A 13,684-nucleotide genomic window follows, 5' to 3' on the forward strand; every position below is an offset into this window, starting at 1 on the left:
ATTCCTGCAGTGTACTGGTCAATTGAAAAGATGGATTTTATGTGTAATCACTGAGCAAATGTATAGTAAATTAACACTGGTTAAAATTCACCAGTATGTTTGTATGTAGTCCTTTTCCCTTCTGACTGTTGGCATCTCCCAGCTGTCTTGCAGTGGTGCTCACCTGAACTGGTAGGCTGTAGTGAGCAATCACTCGCAAACACTGCAGGCTCAGCTGTTGGAAGCAGAAGCATTCCACATACAGAGAGATGAGTGAGTGTGATTGCTGGGGTCAGATGGAGAGAGATACTGCAGACTTTCCAAATTCTTTTGCCTGAATACTGCTTATTTGACATAATCTTTAGCTTGGTGTCTTGTGAAGGTGCCATATTTTATGTACTGTACTTTAACTGCTGTAAATGACTGTTGACATACCATTGCATTGTAACAGTTGTGGACTGAGTTAGCTGCTTACCTGTAGTAAGTTCCGAAGAGTTTAGCCTTGAGACCACTGTGAAACCAGAACCATACCTGCATTTCAATTACTTTTAAGCACTAGTTTAAAAATAGTGTGTGTTTGTTTTGTATTTTCCTAGCTCTATTACAGAGGTACAATATGAAACAACAAATTAGGTACTTCTGATTGTGTAGTGATGATGTTTACTTGGTAAAATGTCAACTGAAATAATCATTCAGTGTACGTCATGTCCACTGTGCTTTCCTAATGAGATAAATACATTTAAATGTGATCTAATATAAGGCTCGCAAGAGTTGTGTTTTGGCTTATAGGTAACTTCCTGTAAAATAGTCTATTTTGAGGCATCTATTAAGTCTACATGCACACTCGTTTAGTTGAGAGAAAATAAATTTACCTGTGTTAGAAGAACTTGCTTTTGACAGTTTACCTTGGCATCTGTTGACTTGGAGCAGAGAGGTATAATGAATTCTGTTCGTTGAAACAAATTTTTTCAATATTCTAACATTCAGTCTGATTTCACTTCTGCTTCAGATGTGGTTTGTTGCCAGTGTGCTAGTGTCATCTCTGGAATTTCATAATAAAATTTAAAAATAAGATGTATTTTTTAAAATATCTTTAACATTTCTGGCAGCAATGGTTTCATGAACTGGATGATAAGAAGCAAGTTCTTTATGAGAACTGCAAGGAACTGATGAAGCAAGCTCGACAGGTCTGCAAATTGAGTCCAGATCAAGATTTTCCAAGAGAATTGCAAAGTGTACGTACGAAAACAAATCTCCACATCTGTCTTAAATGTATAGCTTCTGCAAAGAGTATTCTTTATTTTATATTAGAGGGCTCCCAGTAAAGGATCATGTGTATTTCTTTTATTGTCACTTAACCTTTTGAAGAACTTTTAAATAGTGCTGGCATACCCTCTGACTGTCACTTTGTTTTGTGCACAGGGGAGAGAAAATTTGATCTGAGATTTCAATTAAAATCCATAGTATTTTGTTCACAGAACTAATTAGAGGCTGTATTTGTCTAGCTTCCTTCTCTGTCCAAAGTAGTTTGTAAAGGAAATTTTGCTGTGTTAAATTTTTAATATGCAACATCCTGATTAAAAGTAATAGAATACTTTATGGTTTATTCAGTTTCTTTTTAGAAAATGTGAGTCCTTCATTAGTATTGCTTTGTAACACTTGCATCCTTTCTCTTATAGAGTTTTCAGGCTCTTCCAAACACATTGGAGGAAATTGATGCTCTTCTGAACGAAGAGAAGACGAGGGCCTCCTGTTTCACAGGCCTGAATGCTTCGGTATGTTCAGTGCTTACCTTCGACTCACTCTTCCTCCCCCTCTACTTGCACTGTACTTGCTTTCCACTCTGTGCTGCATCCCTTGGTATAGGTATAAAAAGCTAGACAGCAGGAACAATGTGCTGTAAATGCCAGATTCTGCATCTATTCAGATTTTAAGTAGGTTGTTCCAAGAGAACAGTGTGTTCTGTGCCTTTTAAAAAAATGCGAAAGAGGTAATGCTTTACAATTTCTTTGCTTTAAAGCTAGAAATGTTTAGTGTGCAGTGCAATAGTGTAAATAATTGTGTTTGAACATTATCAGTGCAGTGTCATATTATTACAGTGAAGGTTAGAATTGGGAAACGTTTTGTTGATTACCTTTTTTATTCTGGCAGGTTGTTGAAGAATACAATAAGCAAACACAAGAAATACAGCAGTTGACAAAATATCTAGAGGAAAAGAAAAATGAATTGAATAACTATAGGCAAAACATTTCACAGGTAATAGCTCAGGTTATCACTTTGGTATCATTATAATCTTATGTCATTATACATTATAGAACAAATGTATATACAGAAATAAAGGGTAACATTTCAAATTGTCTTGAGTGTAAACTGAGATGTGAGCTTCCCTAATCATGATGTTTCTTTAAATGCTATCTCTAAGGGAAAATTCAGTTACTGAACTGGTTTTACATGGGTTTGTCTACTTTTAGGTCAAAGAAAGGTGGCTAAACCTCTTGAAAGGCATGATTGAACAAATTAATGCTAAGTTCAGTAAGTTCTTTAGTTCTATGCAGTGTGTGGGTGAAGTTGATCTTCATGCAGAAAATGAGGTAAGATTTATTTTTCATATGGAAGAATAACATTTTTTTGCATCACCTTTTGTCCATATATTGCTAGAGGAAAGTAACAAGTCATCATTTGGAGATGTTATTTTTAAAAAAATAATGAACTTTTACTGAACACTTTGTGTACTGAACTTACTTACCAATCTGATTTGAAGAAAAGTGGATCTTTATCCAGATACATAGGACTTTACGTCTTGACTTGTGGAATAGGCTTGCAACTTACAGAGCTTGGTTAGAAGCTGTAACTCAGATTTATGAAATTAATGATTTGATTCTGCATTTTCAGCTGATTTGTGTTCCTCTGTTATCATCTATATCTACTATTATTAGGTGTTGATTTTGTTCTACATGTAGTTTCTACTGGAGTCTGCTGGCATTTTGTCTGTTCTGGAAGCAGCAGTCATTGGGCCCATCCTGTTATGCTCTCAGTAGGGTTTACCTCTGAAGAGTTTAAAGCATCAGTAGAATTTGGTGAGAAATAGTAACCGTAGTGAACAGAAGTTGGATATTTGGTTTAAATTGATCTCTCTAGTGATGATTTCAAAACTTTCATGTGTTAATGCATAGACTCCACAATAGTGAAAATTAAGACTTAAACTTTTCTTTTGTTTTGCTGTTGTAAATTAACTCAAGCAGCTTTTTAAAAAATATTTGAAGTGGTAGCTATTATTTGGGGCAGAATAGTGTCTGACAAGGCTCTGTATATGAACTGCATAAAAAATGTTTACATGGAAACTAGTATGAAATAATAGGACATTAAAACATAGACTTTTCTGGTCTTTTGATAGTTACCTGGGGAGTCAGATCTATTTTACACAAAACTGTCTTTTAGATAAAAGTAAGTTGGCAGTGAGAACACAGAAGGAACATTAAAGCAGTTCAAAAGCAAAAGGAGTCTGGACTGTCTTTCTGAGTATGGTCTTTGGAAGGTCTTGCTTTTCTATAGCAAAGATGTCACAAGTAGTTTTAAGAGGTTAGCTAGTGGTATTGTGCTAGTGAGTAAAACTTCCTTGCTTGGGGGGATCAGTGGCAAGAATGCGGAAAGGTAGATAATCTGTTTCTGAGCTTGGATTCCTTACCCTTTGCTGCAGCAGGGTCTTTTGCCTGACCTGTAGATATAGAGAGATACACTCTTGAGGTAGAATTATCTTTTCTTAGAAATATTTGTGTGACACTGAAGTTCAAACCTCTGTTAGCCTGCCTTGCAGATAACTTGAGATCTGTTGATGTCCTTGGTGACAGTAATAGGAGGAATCTTGGACATTGGGAGAGATTTCACAGAAAGGGAGATTAGACATTGGAACTAACTGCCTAAGGAGGTGGTGGAGTCACTGTGCCTGGATATGTTTAAGGAAGACTGGATGTGGCACTTGGTGCCATGGTCTAGTTGACATGGTGGTGTTCAGTAATAAGTTGGACTCTGTTATCTCAGAGGTCTTTTCCAACAAAATTGATTCTGTGATTCTGAATCTGTGATACTGTGTGGAACACTTCACTGGGTTCTTCCTTGACGTCCTAGCAGAAGGCTCGGTGAACGTTTTGACTTTCCTTGGCTAGCAGAATTCCGCTAGCAGTGATAACCCTCACATTCCTTGATTTCCCCATATGGACTTTTGAGCATCGTTCTTGTCAGGTCTTGAACATCTTGTCAGTTATAGAAACTGGCATTCCAAATAGTCTGGCAACAAAGGCCTGACTCTCTGACACCATCACGGCTGTGTTGGAGGGTGAATCTTTCTTACTCAGGGTTTTGCTAGCCTGTACCTTGTTCACTTCCTGTGCCTAGCTTCAGTCTGTGCAAATGGATCTAAAATTATAGTGGGCCTAAAGACCTTAGATCCTAGTTTTTATTTCTCCTTACATGAAGTTGTGATCAGAACAACTGAACACAACTTCAGAAATATTAATGAGTACTCTGAAGATTTCTTTTTCTCTGAATCATGAATGTATTTCCTTGCATGATGCTTCTTTTGAATCACATGTTACCTGACACCTTTGCATTGACTCAGGCTGCTGACTAGTGTCACTTTACTGTTAAAGAAAAGCCAGGGTTGGAATCTTTGTATGTAGTTTTCCTGTTTTAAGTATGAAAAGAAAATTGCTGTGGTGAATTTTGGACTGCTTGCACTTGAAGAGGTTCAGATGGAATCTTAACCTACATACCACCATCACTCCTTTGTTCAATTCGATAGTACCATGTACCCTAATGCCCTAATTTTTTTTCTGATTAATGGGATTTATAGGGCCATTGTTTTCTTCTTTTTCTAGCCGAGATTTTTTTTTCCTACTGATGTTCTTAATGTGTATGAAACCTTTCTTACCAGGGATTCAGAAATGAACAGATCATTGTCATGGGGAAGGAGTGTTGTTGAAAATTCTCTAACAAGAGTATATGAGGTTTAAGGAAAATAGATGAAACAGAACTAATATGTTGATTTTAAGTTAAAACTGAGTAGTTTGTAGACCCTTGTAGAATATTTGTCATAAATTTCTTCAATTTGCATGTAATTATAAAATAAGCTGTAGTACGAAGAAAATGAGTCCGACAGGTACTGGCTTTTACAGGAGGAGTACGACAAGTATGGCATTCGCATTAGAGTCAAATTCCGCAGTGGCACTGAACTTCATGAGTTGACTCCATATCATCAGAGTGGAGGTGAGAAGAGTGTTTCCACTATGTTGTACCTGATGGCTCTACAAGAACTCAACACATGTCCTTTCAGGATTGTTGATGAAATAAATCAGGTGAGAATCAATAGTGCAGTATTGGACTTATTCCATGCAGGTTCTTATGACATAGTGAAGAGAACAGTTGTTTTTTTTTCCCCTTTTAGGGAATGGATCCAGTGAATGAGAGAAGAGTTTTTCAAATGGTTGTTGAAACTGCTTGTCAAAAAAAGGCGTCTCAGTACTTCCTCATTACACCAAAGGTGCGTGGCAGAAAATGAAATGAAAAATTTAGTGTAGGAGATTTAAGATTTGTGTGATAATACCCCTATAAACACTGTATAACTTAGCTCTATTTTACCTAAGAACTTTATATTAAAGGGTAACTGAGAGGATTTGTCCATTTTAAGGACAGTCCTGGCAAGAATTGAGGCAACTTAGACCAAGGCTCATGTCCTCAAAAACCCATTCAGTGGAACATGTGTTAACCACCAGTGGCTGGGGTTACCATGGAACAAGGCCTCTAGCTAACACAGAATTCAAACTGTAGAAAAGACCAATTTCCAAACAAGTCAGATGACAATACTGGAGGAGGAGCAGGCTAGTGCTGCTGACGTCAGAAGAACTAGAAGAGGCCCACATTAATACAGGAAAACTATTCAAGTAATAATCTGAGACACAGAAGCTGAGAAAAGGTGAGAGCTAGGCTCCAAGAGTGCTTAATTGTACTCGTCTGTTAAAATAAAAAAATTAAAAGATAACTGACTTACTAGGTGATGTGGTGATGTGATGCCAAGGCTTGAAAGGACTAAGGTAAGTAGGGTAGCTGTTCACCCACACCCTTAACAGAAACTAATGTTATTGAACTAGTAAAGGTTATATGCGCACCAGGGAGACAAGCAGTCAGCAGGGGGCTGGTTTTTATTAAGGTACTGGATCTGCATCCTGTTACTCAATGTATTTTAGAAAATCTGGCTGGTTTATGCTATTATTTTCTGTACATATAACAGTTGAAGGGTCTGAATAAAGCCACCTTAACAGAATTTACCTGACTGAAAGTGGGTGGAAGGTGGTGCTGCTTGTTCCTTCTGATCTTGCTGTATACTTGCCTCCACACAGTTTCGTGGTTTCCTGACCACATCACTTCTTTATTGTTCTCTGTGTTACCCACTCCTTTTTATCTTCTTGAGATTCCCCTCCTTGTTGGATCAGCTTTTCTGTGCTCTCTCCTACTTTGAGAAGGAACAGAATGATTTAGATGTTGAAAAAATAGAGATAGTTCAACTAACTATAATGCTTCCCAAATCTAGGAAACTGTAGAAAACGACTGTCTGGGGTTCAGAGTTGTGTTCTGTTCTAAAAGTTGTGCTCATTGTCAAATTACTAAGAATAGAGACGGGGAAATGGGAGTTGTGCAGAGCTAACCAGAAGGAACAGAATAAAATAAAGCAGGAGTAAAAAAATCTCGGAAGCATTATTCAGCAACAAAAGACAGCGCTATGAAGAGGTGGCTGAAGGTATTACATCTTTCTGGCTACCCCCTCTTCCCACTCGCCACAAATGGGTCATCGCCACAGCAAAGTTGTAATGGCCTGTCACAAGAAACATCAGTGAGAGAGCACATCATGTACAGGTTTTAGCCCATAACAGTGTTTAGTGGGCACATCGGAGGATCGTTGAAAGGCTGCACAGGGCAGGCTGAGGAGAAAGCCAGACTGCTGTTGCAGTGCCTGACCTGCAGTGCTGTATGTTACCACTTCCTAGAAAGCAAGGATGTAATCACATACTAGGAAGTGTGACTAATTGTCATTCTAAGGTAAATTCTATGTATGTACCCAGTGGATACAGGGAAAACTGTGACCCTTTTTTTGTTGACACCTTCCCTAGCTATATTTTTAAGCAAGCTATAGATGGGAAAGGGTATAAACTAGTATGCAGTAAGTTGATTAGGTAAATTGTATTCTGTAATTCATGGTCAAAAAAGTAGATGAACTGAATGTGTTCCTTAGAAGTGGATTTGAAAATCAGTATTTTTAATAAGAATCTGTACTGAAACAAATTACATTTGTTAAATATATGAATTATCACCATGTTGGGAGTTAATCCTTTTTTGGCTGTAAAGCAAGATTAGAATTCTAAACAATCTTAGGTATCTTTAATTGAAAACAGGATTCATTTCAGCACAGACAAGCATAAAATTTGGTACTTAAATGGGAAAAAATCAACAACAGCATCTGGTCTAAGGCCTAAATGCCTGGGGAGACAAGTTACTGTGGATAATAAGTTGAGCATCAGTTACAGGTAAATCGCTAAACATCATCCTGACCACTGCACATAACCCTACAGCTTGCATGACATCTGTCTCCTGGGCTTGTGCCTGCAAGATTTGGATTGTGGTAAGTGTCCAGCTTTGGCTGTGACCTTCAGAAAAGTAGTTGGGGGGGGCTGGAGTTGCTCCAGAAGACAGCAGAGCAACTTTTAAGTAGTTTTGATTGTTTTGAGTTTCTGCTAATGAAAATTGCTTAGCTTAGAGGAGCACAAGGCTAAAGAGAGACATAATAATTGTACCCAAGTAAATCTACTTCCTATCCTGCCCTAGGAAAAAAAAAGGAAAACCAGCTGTTACTCTCTCCCCGTTGTGGATACAGAAAAAAGTACTTAAGTGGTTTCTTCCAATAAGAATAGTGACACATGGAAATTGCCTGAAGAATGAGTGGAGTCTCTCTGAGGTGGTTCCTAGGAAAAAATGTACATCATCTGTCAGAAAGGCTATAATTCTGCCATATTGACCTTTTGAGATCTAAGGTCTCATGTAGACTTCCCTTTTTAGAAAATGTGGAACATACAGCTATTTTGACTTTGGGTTTTGTGTTTTTCACTAGCTCCTGTGGAATCTCACTTACAGTGACAAGATGACTGTGCTGTTTGTCTACAGTGGACCTTTTATGGTGGAATCAAAAAAATGGAACACAAAGTATTTCATGAAGCGACGACGGCGACTTTCAAGGATGGCTGAACAGTGTATAGCTACAGATATGTAGCTATACATATATAAAATGTTTCTGTAGACCTTTTTTGGAACATTTGGCTTCCAAGACTCCAGAAGTTGTCAAAGAGGAGAACCTGCAAAGAATTGATAATTAAGAACGTGAATCTTAAAATTTACACAAATGTATAACAGATTTGAAGTCCATGATTTCTTTTTTGAAGCCTTTCATAGTGGTCACTTTCTCTGAAGAACTTGCTTTTTCTCAATGGTAGGTTTAAATAAAAAGGAAATTTCTTGTATTTTTCTGGAGTTTTTTTTCAGTAATGCAGCATCAGAAGTACAGTTAATTTTTCTAGGTTATACTGGACTAATTCTATTGCTGTTGTTTTTTGGAGGCTGTTTTTTTTTCCCTAACAGTTGCAGTTAGCTTTTGGTAAATAGTCTTCCTTTACCACAGATATGGATGTTGTCTAAAGTTCCCCTACTGAAATGTAACCTTTTTTAATTAGTTCAGGTGATCTGTAGGAAGAGAGTGGTTTGTAAGTAGCTGAGCACTGGTTTTTGTTTTGTGAAAATACACCTGAACTTAATATAAAGAATATGGTTCTATGAATGTATTACTGTTGAGTAAATACTTTATAATCATTATTTATCATTTTTGACATAATGTTTCATTTTGTAGTCCTCAAGGAATAAGGTCACAAAATCACAAATATTTCACAGAAGAGCTAAAAGAGTGTGGAAACTTGAGCTCTAGTCCAGGGTTCGGGTTGGTCAGCAGAGTATCCTCAACATAATTAAAACTGCAGGTCCGTTTGTCTGTCCACTGTATTGCACGGTCTTTGTTTTATATGTGTTCTTTGATAGACAAAATACTTTGCTTCTTGTAACCTGAACTTTTAAGGTGGTTGTTTTGTTATGTTTTTCATTTTTATTTTTATGGAGTTGTAAAAACAGACATTCTGTTTAGTCTCTGAGCATCACTGTATGAAAAGTGCAGTTTGTTTTCAGTGTCTAAGTAAGTGAAACTACTTACATGAACATGTGTTAAGACTTGGTTCTTCTGTGACTAGCGAGCACTATCTGTTCTTAATGCTGTCATCTTAGAACTTCATGGGATTTCTTCTTCGATTTCAGTTCCTTTCTCATGTTTCAAGCTGAGGTAGGAAATAGAAGTGACTTATTTCAAGAGGATGACACTTCAGATCCTGTCTCAAAAAATTACCTCTTGTGGATACATGGCTGCCACACTGCAAAAGTGAAGAGGGTTTGCTTTTTCCTTGAAGCCATTGACCATAGGTGCTGATTTCATTTTATCTTACTGCAATCTTAATACAATACTGTCATTCATATTAACTTACCCTAAGCAGTGTAATGAGCTGCAAAACTACCACTGGCATGGTACTAACAAATAGAGTGTCCAGCAGCTCTGCTACCTGAGGCCTCTGAAGGAGGTCTGTATATGGAAGCAGCCATTGCTGTTTGCAGTGGGCTGCACAACATGGCTGTGGCCTCCCATACACTGGGTCCTGTTAGTCACCTGCTGATTTGTGTGAGAGGTGCATCCAGAGACCTTTTGGTGTAAAAGGGAGCCTTTTGAACTTGGTAGTGTATTCAAACTTGAAAATCCACATGGAGTTGCCAAATGTAGCTGCAGTGTTACAGAGCATTCTCTACCAGCTAACAGGGCCCTTCTGTGCCTCCAGCTTCCTCATGCCTTGCTACTGACATTCAGCTCTTGCTATAAAAACCCATGGAATTGATTTCAATGTAACTTTGAGGAGGGGAGAATGAGTGGGAGTTCAGGTTAAATATACATGTGATATCCAACTTTCCCTGCTGACGAGACAGGACCTCTCAAAAATGTAGAAGTGGGAAGACCCCAAATAGTACTAACAGCTGATGTATAAATTGAGCTTTCTCAAAAAATAGGTACTTTTGTCTGTTGTTTAGACCAGCTGAAGACTAGGGCAAAGATCCTCTTCCCCCACCATCTGCAGTTCTAACAAACATCTGTCTCTGCTTATGTGTTGCAAGAGAGAGAAACAGCATGGAAATTGTGACTTACTGAGAAATAAAAAGATCTTGGGAAAAAAAAAACATTTAATACAACATGTACTTGTGCAGGTACATTATTGTTATTTAGGAGAGATTGCTTAGTCTAAACAACAAACCACAATGAGGAGAAACCCTTGCACCACTCCACTGCTTTTAACATGCTTAGATGAAGCTTAGTTTTGTACTGGAAATAAAATAAATGTGTCCTGACAAAGTTGTTCCTGACTGGGAACATCTCTTCTTCAGGCTTTTAGAGTTAGTGAGACATGACAGAGCTGGGCTGGGCTGCAGGATGCTTGCTGAGAAGTATGGTAGGTGCTCTTTAGAGCCTGGGATAGGCACCTGCTCCAGGCCTCGTAGCAAGTGGTACTTTGAGTTAACACTACTGGAGGCTTTTTGTCTTTGATTTAGTCCAAGATGCCTTCTGTTACCAAGATCTCTGTCCAATGCTTCCTGTCTAGAAGCTTCTGGAGCATCTTCCAATGCTGCTTACTATGGATTGTCAAAACTAACTTGGGTTTCTTCCATGAAGCTGCAGTTTCCTGCTTGTTCCCTTGACAAGGTCTCTAAATTTTTCAAATACCTTTTACTAAAAGGCCTTATTTTTTACCTTTCTTGCCTTTCCTATGCCATTCCATAGTGTCTTCTTGAAAACAAAGTGTTAGAGCAAACAGATAATCAAGATGTGAAATTTGTCTACTTTACAAACCCTTGCATAATATTAGCATATTGTTTGATACTATCCATATTTCCACCTTAGACAGTGGGGTTTACCTGGGAGATCGAAGGAAATGTGAGAAGGAAATCTGTCATTCAAGTTGCTCTGTGTTTGCTAAGTGGAGCAGGAGTCCTGTGGCTGTTCACAGGAGTCCCACATACTGCAGAATTCCATCTCTTGTCCCAGCACCCCACAATCCTCAACAGCACCTGTGCCAGTAGAGCACCACCATGCTGAGGTGAAGGGCTGTCCCAGCTCAGCAGTACCTGGTAACTCTATATAATAAAAAGTGTTTCATAATTTCATGGAATTTGTTTTGATGTTGCATGCATCATTTCCCTGTCTTCTCCCCTGTCTTTATTTTGCATCAGGAACAGTGTGGCCAGCAGGAGCAGGGAAGTGATCCTTCCCCTGTACTCTGCATTGGTGAGGCCACACCTTGAGTATTGTGTTCAGCTCTGGGCCCCTCAGTTCAGGAAGGACATTGAGGTGCTGGAGCGGGTCCAGAAAAGAGCAACGAGGCTGGTGAAGGGACTTGAGCACAAGTCCTATGAGGAGAGGCTGAGGGAGCTGGGGTTGTTTAGTCTGGAGAAGAGAAGGCTTAGAGGCGACCTCATCACTCTCTTCAACTACCTGAAGGGAGGTTATAGCCAGGCGGGGGTTGGTCTCTTCTCCCGGGCAACCAACAATAGGACAAGGGGACATGGGCTCAAGCTCTGCCAGGGGAGGTTTAGGTTAGATGTTAGGAAAAAATTCTTTACAGAGAGGGTTATCAGGCATTGGAACGGCCTACCCAGAGAGGTGGTGGATTCACCATCCCTGGAGGTTTTTAAAAAGAGATTGGACGTGGCCCTTAGTGCCATGATATAGTAATTGGAGTTGGATCAGGGGTTGGACTTGATGATCTTGGAGGTCTCTTCCAACCCTACCTATTCTATGATTCTATTTGGCCTGCTTCTTGAAAGGTGAACTGTAGTTACTCCTGATTTGATTGTGTCCTGGCTCCAACCAGGACAGGGTTAGTTAATAATAAGGGAGGGAACATGGCCAAGACCTGGATGTTGTTCTGTACCACCTCCTGTCATTGCCGGGGGTTGAGAGAAAGGGACTCTCCGGAGGAGAAGGGGCTCCTTTTGCTCCAGAAAATGTCACAGAGGAAGGTGTCCAGTATTGTCTATTCTCATCGAGTTTGTGTGAGTTGTTTCTTTTCTTATACCCTATGTCATTAGTATTGGTGCTGTTACTTTTTGTTTTCTTGTCTCATTGCTGTTTCCAGTAAATTACTCTTGACCAATGATCTTTACCTTTTGTGGCCCCAGTTCTCCTCTCTGTCCCGCCACAGCGGGAAGGGAAAACAGAGCAAGAGGGAGCAGCACCTGGTTTGGAGAGTCTTGGGGCACTGAATTGCGGAGTACCATTCCTAAACCAGGGCAGATTGGCACAGTATCTGACGGGAGGTGTCTGGCAGGAGAGCTACATTATGGGAAGCAGGGGGAACCTTGACATGCTGGCTTCACTGTGAATAACTGAGCTGCACTTCTGACTCACTGAAACACAATGTCCAAAATAACTTTTCCTAGAACTTTTTGTTACAGAAGCATTTTTTCCCAGTGCCTTGATAATTAAGAATAAAACCAGGATTCAGTACACCATAATTTGGAGAGGAAGGAGATAGGGAAGGGAATTAAATCCACCTCTGCTCCAAGTAAAATCCTCCTCCTGTTCCTGCCTGCACATCTGAAAATCATGGGAGTATTTCTGTGCTGTTGCAGTTGGACTAGGCTTGCCAAGAGCCAGGCTTCTATGAGGCTCATGGGTCCAGCTGTCCTTTGTGTATTGCAATAGCCTGGGGGAAGGGCAGCGTTTGTAGCAGGGACTCATTTAGTAGTTGCTATACCTCATTTTATTTTGGTGCTAACTTTAACCACTGACAATGCTGAACTGTTAAACAGGGAGAGGGGAGATGAGTACAGGAACCAGATATTTTTTGCTGTTGAAGGCTTTTCAGGCATGACTGTGGCAGTGTTGAAAGCCAGCAGTAAAAGCATGGAAAAATAAAAGCCAACAGCAACAGCAGAGGCAAAATGAAAAGCAGTGTTAACCAGCACTGTAGTAGCCAACCTCTCCTCTGGCTCAGCTCTTTTCTGAGTGGTGCAATCTCCCAGACACTATCTCTTTGCTTTCCACCAAATTCCACCAGCTTTTGTTCACTAATCTCTTGGTTCCTCTTAAAGTAAAATTCCCCAGTTGTCCAGTCTTTCTTCTGTTGATCTGTTTGTTACCCCCACCAGGCCAGTGGGGTTTTTTGACAGATGTACTGGTTTGGGCTGGGATAGAGTTAATTTTCTTCATAGTAGCTTGTATGGGGTTATGTTTTGGGTCTGTGACCAAGAACACTGTTGGTAATGTAGGGATGTTTTAGCTATCGCTGAGCCGTGATTGCACCGCATTGAGTCCTTTCCTGGTTCTTGCACTGCCCCACTAACACAAGAAGTTTATAAGAAGTTGGGAGAGGACACAGGCAGGACAGCTGACCCCAGCTGATGAGAGGGCTATCTCGTGCTGTATGACATTGTCCTCAGCAGTGAAAGCCAGGGAAAGAAGGAGGAAGGAGGGACATTTGGAATTACATCTTCTCAAGTAACATCTGTGTGGGATGGAGCCCTG

General features: G+C 39.7%; 1 protein-coding gene across 2 annotated transcripts in view; it reads left to right on the forward strand.

Moving 5' to 3' along the window:
* Positions 1-8,896, forward strand: part of SMC5 (structural maintenance of chromosomes 5) — a 45,269-nt gene extending 36,373 nt beyond the window's left edge. For both annotated transcript variants that reach the window (XM_027709430.1, XM_027709431.1), the window contains 7 exons: positions 1,089-1,214; positions 1,659-1,754; positions 2,131-2,235; positions 2,451-2,570; positions 5,151-5,330; positions 5,420-5,515; positions 8,135-8,896. In XM_027709430.1, the coding sequence (XP_027565231.1) occupies positions 1,089-1,214; positions 1,659-1,754; positions 2,131-2,235; positions 2,451-2,570; positions 5,151-5,330; positions 5,420-5,515; positions 8,135-8,293 (882 nt within the window). In that variant the 3' untranslated portion in view covers positions 8,294-8,896. The remainder of the gene's footprint in view (positions 1-1,088; positions 1,215-1,658; positions 1,755-2,130; positions 2,236-2,450; positions 2,571-5,150; positions 5,331-5,419; positions 5,516-8,134) is intronic.
* The last annotated feature ends 4,788 nt before the right edge of the window (positions 8,897-13,684 follow it).

This window comes from Neopelma chrysocephalum, unplaced genomic scaffold (assembly GCF_003984885.1).
Source record: "Neopelma chrysocephalum unplaced genomic scaffold, ASM398488v2 Primary Assembly neopelma1_96778, whole genome shotgun sequence".
Lineage (NCBI taxonomy): Eukaryota > Metazoa > Chordata > Aves > Passeriformes > Pipridae > Neopelma > Neopelma chrysocephalum.